At 38.6% G+C, this 11,236-nt stretch overlaps 1 protein-coding gene across 5 annotated transcripts in view; it reads left to right on the top strand.

The window, feature by feature from the left end:
* The first annotated feature begins 350 nt into the window (after positions 1-350).
* Positions 351-11,236, top strand: part of LOC139116815 (atrial natriuretic peptide receptor 1-like) — a 56,712-nt gene continuing 45,826 nt past the window's right edge. Inside the window, exons 1-2 of one of the 5 annotated variants that reach the window (XM_070679493.1) lie at positions 351-488; positions 7,443-8,184. In XM_070679493.1, coding sequence (XP_070535594.1) covers positions 7,491-8,184 — 694 coding nt within the window. In that variant the 5' untranslated portion in view covers positions 351-488; positions 7,443-7,490. Of the gene's footprint in view, positions 489-6,903; positions 7,189-7,442; positions 8,185-11,236 lie in introns of those variants that run through there. The other 4 variants (XM_070679491.1, XM_070679494.1, XM_070679496.1 and 1 more) reach the window with 4 other exon arrangements.

Below are 11,236 nucleotides of genomic sequence, written 5' to 3'. Positions count from 1 at the left end.
GCACTTCTAAGAAATTAGCATGACATCCTTGGGGGAACTGAGGCATTGTATATAAATGTGACAAGCTCATGCAGTATGCGGGAAGAGGTAATCTTCTAATTGTCCTATTCAAATGTAAATTTTCCCTTTTCGCAATTTGATAGCGATAACTTGAATCTGCATGCAATGTTTCGAATTGTAAAGGGTGCCTGCATATATGTCACCATTGAAATGTTGCTTATAAGGACAGTAATATAACGAGCATATTTAAACATTGACCAAACCAACGACAGAAGTCACCGAGACACTGCCTGCCATCGAGAACTTTTCATAGTATAAATCACAACTGCTTGCAAAGATCCCCGAGTATCCTCAGCTTCTTCAAGTTGATCAACTTCATTATTCCACAAGTCCAGTAATACTTGGTGACCACATATCCAGGAGAGGCCGGCTAGTGGAAAAGCCTAATAAACTGACTAATATTAAACCTGGACGATCTGCTACATTGCGTAAGTAAATGGAATTTTTTTCTTTGCTCACGTCGTATAAAAACGTAATTTGGCGTTTCGTGCGTGGGTCTAATTATTAGTTTTAAATATGGCAATTTAACACGATACCCGATATTAAGAGTTTATTATAGGCAGTAAAGTCTTGACGTGGTCATATCCTGATGATCCAGGCATTAACGAAGGCTTCCATACAGCTAAATGACGGACTGATTAGTTTTGTAATTTTTTTTCCAATTTACAAGTAACAGCCTTGGGCTGTAATCACATCTTGATATTACGTGGTCGAATAGCAAATTAAGACGTTTATTTGGTTTAGTCACTTTAATCGGCCAATTGTGAATTATTGTGGTTTATTGCTTAAAAATTTCACGCCTTGTTTAAGTTCTAACCTACCGGCCTAGGGTTCATCAATTATGCCTGAACCTGATTACAACAGGATAGTATCGGTGGTTCGTAATGTGAGCCAAGGCAACCTAGTTGGACTTCTACAGGGTGTGAGAGATACAGATCTTTTAGAGATCTGGGCATATTTTTTTTTGGGGGGGGGGGTTGAAAGCACGCCAACAGAAATTGCAAGATACAGCTGTTGGCCAAATTTCATCATATCATACCAGTATATTGATGGCGCAAATACAGCAAATACAGCAATCTGATCTGTCGAGGCGTCAAATTGCCGTGCTTTACCACGACATCAGAAACGGGTTATACCACTCTTTGTTTTCCACATCATTCCACATATCGCTCGAATGTATGTTTTGGACTGGTCACAATTCGTGGTATACCGTCACTCGGTGTGGTTTATTGCTAAAAATTTCACGCCTTGTTTAAGTTCTAACCTACCTATACTTACAGCGATCACGGCGCTGTAGTAGCGGAGACCTTAGACTGGTCCCAGCCGCTTAGCTTGGGCTATGACCCGTACGACAGTATATTGCTTCAATTTCGTGACAGTGTGCTGAAGTTTATTCCTTCAGTTTACTCTGTTATGACCACAGACTTGAAGCAAGTCTACGGAGATCCATGCATCGTTGATATATTTTCAACTGCGCTTGCTCAAAGAGGGTTACACTCCGTACGTTGACCCCTGTAACCTCCACAAATGTAATAATCTCCACAAATGTAATTTCAACCACAATTGTAATAAAATCAACCACAAATGTAATAAAACAGTCAACCATTAATGTAACAACCCGCAACCACAAATGTAATAAACAAATTAACCATAAATGTAATAGCACTCAACCATAAATGTAATAACCTTGAACTTGCATATGTGATCATTTGTTTATCAATGCCCTGAGTAAATAATAACTTTAATAAGACTAGTGTAATGTTATTGCATACTTTCCTGAAACTAGGTTACTTTCCTTTCCGAAACACAGAATAGAATACTTTGAGAAGTACACAGGAAACGGCGAGGTATTGATCAAACCGTTAGATAATGGAAGACAGTGAAACAGCAGTTCTAGACACTGATAATTACATAATAAGGAAGCGTCAAAATAACTCGTCAACCAGTGATACCACACAAAGTTTATGACAGATGACTCAGAACAAATAACAGAGAAATATAAAACCTTATAACAGAAACTTACGACACAAAACATGTTGACGAGAACATATATTTCAATCTAGTAAAAAACAATACGAACACTACCATGAACACGGTAGAACAAAAATAGACATCCTGGCATCCCTAGTGAAGGAACAAACTTCAAGTGGGACAACATAGGAATACAGACAATCTATCGATTATTCCACACAATTTATCCACTGAAGACGAATTTGAGGAGATCGATTAAGAAAGTACGGCAATTTCCAAAACAAACCCCGGCGTTAAAGGATCGTAGTGTTATACAGTCTTCCCCACTCTGGAGTAGAGACTGCACTGACACTCAGATTACAGCTGTGTCTAGCCATGGCCATTCAGTTCTGTACACAAAACTGGGAAACGTAAAATACACTTTCAAATATGCAAAACACACTAAACGCAAACAATTAAGAAATGAATAATGTGTGGAGTTGCTTTCCTTATTACATAGATCAATATTTAAGGGCTAATTCCTCAATTGCAACGACAAAATAGATTTATTACATTTATGGTTGACAAGTATTACATTTATGGGTGATTTTTTTATTACATTTATGGTTACCATTTATCACATTTGTGGTTGGTGTTTTTATTACATTTATGGTTGATTTTTGTTACATTTATGGGCGATATTACATTTATGGGTGCATTTTATTACAATTGTGGTTGATATTACATTTGTGGAGATTATTACATTTGTGGAGGTTACAACCCCTAGTAACGTTGCGCAAGGAAGGAGACATATGAAAAAATTTACAGAGAAAAATAATGATAAAGCTTCCATACAGACCGTGTGCAAACATGAGACTGTGATGTTAATTGTTCATTAAAATGGTACAAGAAACACAATTTCCGCTGATGGAATTACAGTTTATCACGTACCGGCAAAATGTGAAATTTACATTATCAATGCACAGCCGCGCTATTCCAATGTGGGAAGAGTAGAAAAATAGGCTTATTGAAATATTGACGCAAAGTCTGAGCTAACGTAAACAAGGAAAGTTTCAGTGTGTTGTGTGGCTACCTGATTTCTGTCCACCAAATGCTCCTTGAATTGACGGGTCTCGTCGAGTGGAATAAAGAGTAAACCGAAATCAAAACAAAAACCCACAAGTTATCAATCTCCCTTTTTAAAGAGTGATTGCGGATTATCGACATCTGTCAGAGCTGATGAAAATTGTCACACAAAGCCGTAACGGTTACGAATTCATAGTTGTGAATTAAATGTGCAGTCGATGTGGGTGGATGACCGCTGTGTCAATCCTTGCACACAACACGCAAAAAGTGATGGCACAGGTTTTATACTAAACTCTTCTGATTGTCCCAATGTATTCATACGTTGCAAATTGTGCTTTATATGTTTGCCTCACACTTCTTAATCTTTCGTCAAAACAATTCAATCTTTATCACTCATCTCTTGCATAGCGTTATGTTTACAATTTTACTACGTACATCGATCAAGATTTTGACTCGACTTCATTTACAGATGGCGTATGACTTCATTAATGTTTTAGCTGTGTGTTATAGCATAGAAAGTATAAAAAATGGTTATAGCTGTGCCGTTACATTTTGCAGTTGAAGGGCTGCGATGCGAATGTATGGTGAAGCCTAGCAACCGTTTAGGCGCGACATTGTCCCGTTTACTTCGATCAGAAGTGTCATCCGTTCATCATCATTTTTCAAGATATCGGAGCATAAAAGCAAATAATTAGAACATTCAAGAGGCTGACTTTTGCCTGAACAGTAAAAAAAGTCATATTTAATTTTCTGTCAAGGTTCTGTGGCTGACTGCTGATCGTGAATTTCAATCACGTGAGAGCTTTCTCAGACCACAGTCCCTGGTGAATTTCTTATCTAATACTAAAACCTAAGTTCATCCTTCATGTCAATGCTTTACTGATACATGCTTGTCAATTCACGCATAAGGACAAGAAAACCCATTTCGTTGACATGACAGTTGATAGTTTTGAGTCACCGTCAAAAGAATCTGCACAATTTAAAGTCAGGCGCTTGAAATAAGATTCTTTGTTTGCCGTCTGCGTGCTGGTAGGTTTTCAGAGAAAATTAAGAAAACAAACACGATGTTAACACTATTGCAAATAAAAATATCATTTTTCCAAAAGAAACCAAATAAAAATAAGATTATGTTATACACTTGTGTTTTTTGCCTGTGTTTGTTTTTTTTTCCTGGCTGGGCTGGCTGGTAGGTTTTCAAGAATCAAAGGACGGCAAACAAAGAATTTTCTTTAAATGGTCTCAGGTGATGAGTAAAGTTTTTGTCAGAAACACTGTAATGAAATCAGGCGTCATGCCGTGCTTGATTTCATAAAGCTCAACCAAGTTCATTATTATTTCACACCAGAAAATCTCTACTTTTTTATATTTCCCGCGAGACTCGCTTGAGGCCCTCATCGGCCTGCGCCTGTTAAGTGTTCATGTGACTATTATGTCTTCAAAGAGACTGGCTATTATCACTGCATTTGCCAGCGTAGATTAAAACATTTCAATATATGATACGCTACCTCGACTGTATCGCTAAAATGCTTTCAGAAATCTCCATCAAAGATGAAAGTGATGACATATTTGGGGCAAACAGCCAGTAACATTGGACAATTTAAATATCAAAATTTATTCCGCAAACTCCAAGAATGCTTCTGACAAAATATATCTCTGCATGCATATACTTCTGGGAATATTTCATTCAAAAGTTGTGTATGGCCTTCGCACGTCATTTACATGGTGATGTTGAAAACTGTAAAAAGAAGAAAAACTTTAGTGAAGTGTTGTCAATCGAAACCACTCAATCACGACCGTATTGGCAACACACTGTACGTGTATGGTGAAACTGATACAATTGCACGAGCTAATGTCGACTTTCATTCATTTTTTGACGTTCTTGATTATTTTCCGAAGAATCGCACCTGTTTTCCCTCTGGCTATGTACAATCCGAATTGTTATTTTCATTCATAAATGTCAGGGTAATAAGTAACTTTGCTACATCTTACATTTTGTAGATTGGATGCTGATTAAGAATTGTGCCTATATTAATGTTTTTAAACAGTGCTGAAGATTTGTATAAACTTGAAGACATTGGTAGGCAAATATCAAGTGCGAACATAATTTAGTTTTAGTTTGCTTTCAACAAACGCCTTCTTCCATCTCCAAATACGTTGGATGCATAGTATTCAGACACGTTTGTCGTTTGATATTTGCGTAACATCAATAATGGCAAGAAGGCCAAGGGCATATATACAAAAGGATTATTTCCAATTCCGTCATTAATTAGATGCGATGCATAACACATTTTGCAAAACTTTTGGATTAAACTTTTCCGAGCCGACGTGTAGCTGCAGAACTGGCTTTTTGACGTGCTGTGACGCAAATGACAGCATGACAATAAAATCATAATTGCCAAGAGCCAATGTGGTCGATGTTGGCGCTGAATGTTACCCAAGGTATGCTGACTTTGGCATAGAAAGAAATATCTAATATTTCTTCTGAAAGAGACAAGTCTGGCATGCTGAAATCTGTGATTTTGTACCGATAATGCAGTTTTGGTTCTCGTCGTCCACACAGCATAGCATTTGCTTAACCCTTTGGGGTCAGGGTTTACAGGTCAATATTGCTTCGCTGTTAGAAGATTGATCGACCGATAGGCTCATATTTCATGTGTTATGTATACACGAAGATTCGAAGACTGTCTGTGCTATTCAATAGGATATGTTTTCCGATGAAACTGCACAGTTTCAGTAAACAGGAAACCAATAATCCCTGACATAGGCATAGAGATCAAGGATCACATGTTCGCTGTTCTAAAAAGGCATTCTGCAACTTGAAGCAGACAGCTGCAGCTGAAACTAACTATCTCCGACAATCTATGTCATTGTCACGTGACACTTGCGTATCTCTACTATGAAAGTAAGGAAGTTTTTGTGGAAAGATTTTATGATGTCTGATGCCATTCCAGGAAGAAAAGAAGGGAAGCGATCGGATAATTGTATTATGTCCTTTGGGTACAAGAATCGTGAATAGAAATAAAATCCTTGCAGGATGCACGCTATTGTAAGGCGAGAGGGTCATTTCAGGTCAAATATGAAAAGAAAAAGACATGTAACAGAGACGTATGGATTTTTTATGTGATTTTTGTTTCAACATTATAAATTTGACCGGGCAACTCACAAAGTTGTTTAAATCAATAGGATGATCGACATCGTTTTTGATGGAGATAGGAATAAAACTGCGTATATCCGCTCGCGTGAACGCAAAATGAAAAGTAACCACTACATCATGTATAATTGCAATTTCCTCATTTTTGACAATGTTTTCTTTCTTCTCTCCTTAACCGCCGTGCTGTTTCTATTCGAGTTTCTTTCTATCCCCTCTCTCTGTGTTCCGTCACTTTTTCCCTCACTCAGTCCCCCAATTGTCTCTTATTTTACCCTCTCACCAACAAACACGCTCTTGTTCGTTCCCCCTGGCGAGGTCAAAACCATAGAAAAGATAAGTTATAAATTATATATATATATATATATATATATATATATATATATATATATATATATATATATATATATATATATATTATACAGCTATATACTAAAATTGTGACAGTTTATTTCGGCTGATATAATCCATTGGAATTGTGGTAAAAACCAAGCGAGATGTCTGTCTATCACCGATTTGGCAGAAAAGCAAAGAGACGCACGCGAAAATCGTAAACGAAAAGAGATCGAGGATCGTAAACGATTGGCAGAGGTTTAAAATAAGCGGGACCCCCTGCATAGCCCAGTCACGTGGATAGACGACCTACAATCATCCTAGCTGTCCATGTGCGTGTTCCTGTTCAACAACATAAGCCGCCAGACGGTCACCGCGATATCACCTATACTGTTTGTTTTATTTGTATTACTGAAGACGCTGTGCTGTCGCATTGTTCTCGCCCTTCGATGATTGGAGATGACGAGATATAAGATGGGATAGTTCACAGAATTGCGACACTTGCAGTCAGTTAAGTTGTCGTCCTTGAGGAAGTTTCATCGGCGATTTTGGTGGGTTAAACTGGTTCGTCTCGATAAAGCTGAATGTACAGAGAAACTTGTGTGAAGTAGGTGTGTGACTATTTTATGAAGTGAATTGTTTGTCCGAGTCGAGACGTGATATACACAATTTAATTCATCCTTTTGTGTAATTTTTTTCCAATATTCTGAGCCTGATGAAAATCCATCGTGTGCTCATCGATATTTTTCATTCACGTCAGAGTACTTTTCACGGATATGTACAACAAAGCAATTGAATTAACCTGTCGTTGAAATTACTTTACAAATGAATGATTTGAGACGCATTTTTCTCTGGTTTATTGCAGGTGACTGGTTCTTTCAAGAGGCACAACAACACGTTGACAGCGTTGAACATGAGTGTTCGCATGAATTTCCCTACGACTTATTTATTGTCGTATTTGTTTTTCTCTCAACAAGTTCTAATATCTGCATCGCCACCCCATATTACTGTCGGGCTTCTCCTGCCGATCAACGGAACTCTACCTTTCGATGCTCGGCGAGCTCAGCCCGGTATCGACATCGCTTTCGAGGAGGTTCAGCGGCGTGTGGATAGCGGCGAGTACGTCAACTTTACCATGTCGTACATCTGGAAAAACACCGGCACGGAGTGCACGCCGTCCAAGGACTTCGGCCCCGCGTCAGCCGCGGACCTGTACTACAACTACAACGTGGATGCGTTCATCGGACCGGGCTGTAGCTGGGCAACGGAGCCGACGGCTCGCCTGGCCAAAGTGTGGAACTTGGCCGTCGTGTCCGGTGTGGCCACCGAGCAAGCACTTATACAGAAAGACATCTATACAACGCTGACTCGGGTATCGTACAACTCTGACTCGCTTTCGAACTTCTACGTCAAAGTGTTCGAGAGGTTTGGGTGGACGAAGGCATCCGTAATCGTTGCCGACAATGTCATATGGAAAATCATGGGCAACAGCGTTCTGAACGGATTCCGTGCTTTGGACGGTTATGACGTGTACGGGGTGGATGTGGATGAATCAGCGGATCCTAATTATGAAGAAATACTGATGGAAGCCACGAGAGAAGCAAGAAGTAAGTTAATTTGTTAGATTATAACGTTCATTCGCCTCATTACCATTAAATCACTTAAGGTGATGTTCACCTAGATCATCATGTTCACCTTGATGATCCGATTATGATAATACATAATCATAAACCATATATAAGCAGCTTATCGACAGCTTTGGTTATTAAATATATGCTTTCTTCTTGTTTTGCATATAATTGTAATTACTTTCTAAAAACGATGTCGGCTGTCATCATGCAATGTCAGTGAGATGGCTATATAAATAATGCCAAATCATTTTAATCTTGGCTTTGTGAGATGGAATTTCGCAACAGCAGCTTTTGAGAATATCGTGAGCGGTTGTGTGTCCAGAACGTGACATGCAATGCGAATTTAGTGTGCCTGTTAAAACTTCGACTATGTACTGAACCTTGAAATCTTCGCCGACAATCAGGCGTAGAGTACCGAAGTGTTTGGGATATTCTACGTAAGGGGTCAGGAAGGATTTACACAGTCATCGAGTTTGTTTGCAGCTGTACAACATCACGGCCATTCTCTGTGTACTTATAAGTTAACATAAAAATAGTCCACCCAAGAAGGATCGGGGAAGGTTTTCAGAAAAAATACAACAACTCAAAGTTTCTTTATATTTTTGTTCATTCATCGGTGTCAGCCCAGGGGCTGTTGTTTAAACAGTATCCCGCACAACGTTTGTAAAGGTATAGTGGAAAACAAACAATTGTCTCCCAGAGCTAGCTCGGAGAATGGCGACCTTGAATTTCAAAACATTCAGTTTGTCTGCAAGATTAGTTGACAAAACACATCCATGTCCTTATTCTAGGAATTGGGGCGGGCCAAAACAAACAAGAGCAAGAGTTTGAGGAGTTCACGTCTGCGACACACATTTTCTTAACATTCCTTGTCTGTATTGCAAGTAAGACGCTCGCATAAATTCTTGAACAACCCATCCATGTGACGAGGCGCTCTCATTGCGACAATGCAAGTAGGAGCCAGGATGCAATTTATGCATTTTAATTTTAAATCGAGAATGATGATTTATTGTCGATGTCCCAAGCTCGGACTACAGCTGAGTGCTGAAGGAAATTCAATGTATGATGCACTAGACTCGGTCCAGTCGTGTAATAGCACAGCCTCTCCACACACCGTTACAGAGCAGACTCGACTCTCCTGTAGTGTGATAAGAAAAGGTCGTCTTACATACGCCTGAAAACGCACTTCATATGATTTCGTTACCAGATCGGGCATATGTTGGCTATTGTTTAGAAGTGCACCGCTATTGTTTAAGACCAAAGCTTTCAGACAATTTACAAGAGCTCAATAACAATGACCGTCACGATATCGCGAACCGCAAAGCATACCAAAGAGAAGACCCCGCATAATTAAAACATTCCCAGTATGCCTTTCACTTGCGTATTTTCATGACGTAACATTTAGTCCATCGTGTCCGAAGCCTGCACTTTGGTAGCAACAGCCACTTGACAAAAAAAAAAGAATTCGAGTAAGGCTTCTCGGATAATATCATGGGTGTCTTCGACAGGAGTGTAACCTCACTTCACCATAGCATGGCATATGATTGGCGTTCTTTCAACGTATGGATTGAGCTCGTTTTATACATGATACGTTTAGCCTTTCATTTTGAACAGACTTACCCTTCCTAGAAATTGAAATTAAAAAAAATCGTAATTCTAAAACGCTTGCTGACCGTCAACATTCCTTGCGTTGTAGGCCGTGAATAGTTGCCCTCTTGCGAAATGAAGAATTGTTGTGGTGGATGAGATTCAGCCACCTCGTTTTTATAAGCATGTAGGTTAGAAGAAACATTAACCATTGTTAATTACAGTCAACACATTTATAACACATTGGAAGCTAATTATTCCTAAATCATATAAATCAACAAGAGAAATTCGCTGGTATAGGGCAAAACGGCAACAGATCTGTCATTCTAGAATGAGAGCATTTTCGTTCAAAAACATTTACAAAACAGCTATGATAGTGTTAAAATGTGAGCCAATATTTTGTAAACAGGTAATTTATGAAGTAATGTCGGTTTATTTTGAGGTAGCTTTTTTGAGATGGAAAGAGTGGTATAATGTCATTGCCAAAGCTATGGCGAATCGAATTGGCATTCCGTGTTTAGGCATCAGGGGACGTTTGTATAATATACTTCATGTTATTACCATGGTACTACTCCGTGCTAGGTAACGTTAAAGCAATGAAGTAACATATAGATATGTGAAACGTTATGAGCAAAACAGTTACTGTATTATATGAAAAAATCCTGTTTTGCTTGCTGTATTTAGATGTTGAATGCATACAAACAGTGCAGTGGAGCCGGCCGTACTCTATTGCATCAAGCACAATTGCGATATTGTAGCGCGCGATATTGTAGCAAGTGGCGATTCATATTTCATCAACAAATACATAACAAATAAAAACGTCGAAGTTTAAATAATCAATGGCGTTTGGCATTGTCTCAGTGAAGAAAGTAGAAATGGCATACTTATTGGTAATCTATTTACAGATATTTTCTGCCTATGTTTAATCTTTCGTATGAGACCGTAAAAACATTGTTTATTTTTAGGGATATCTGTTCTTGACGCACCGTAAACGCTTTCATATTTCATTGTATGAGTTAAGCTTTTGATTACAGTCGCTTTGCTATTAAGGTAACTACGGGCTCCAAAAGTGAGAGACTTAAAGTTTTTGATCAAACTTTCTAAACGAAACTTATAACCACAGTCTTGTAAAATCAAGAATGAAAATCGGGGGTCAGCGTGCAAAATTTCAAACCAGAGAAACAAATTACCCAAACTTTACCGATATTTGAAAATCAAAATGGCCGCCATCCCTGTCGTGTTTACTCTATTGGAAAAAATATTTTCTGTTTTGCAAAATTAGACGGTGAAAAATTTGTTTACTCAATGGCTTCAAAAGGAACCAATACAAGCAGTAGATCAGGAAATTATTGTAAAAAGTTTAGAGTTCACATTTCTGTCCCTTAGGAGCATTCTACCGTAAATTTTGTTGTTTCGTTCGAAACTTGATATCCCTGTCATT

The sequence above is a fragment of the Ptychodera flava genome, chromosome 18 (assembly GCF_041260155.1).
Source record: "Ptychodera flava strain L36383 chromosome 18, AS_Pfla_20210202, whole genome shotgun sequence".
Lineage (NCBI taxonomy): Eukaryota > Metazoa > Hemichordata > Enteropneusta > Ptychoderidae > Ptychodera > Ptychodera flava.
This window is presented reverse-complemented; position numbering and strand designations above follow the sequence as displayed.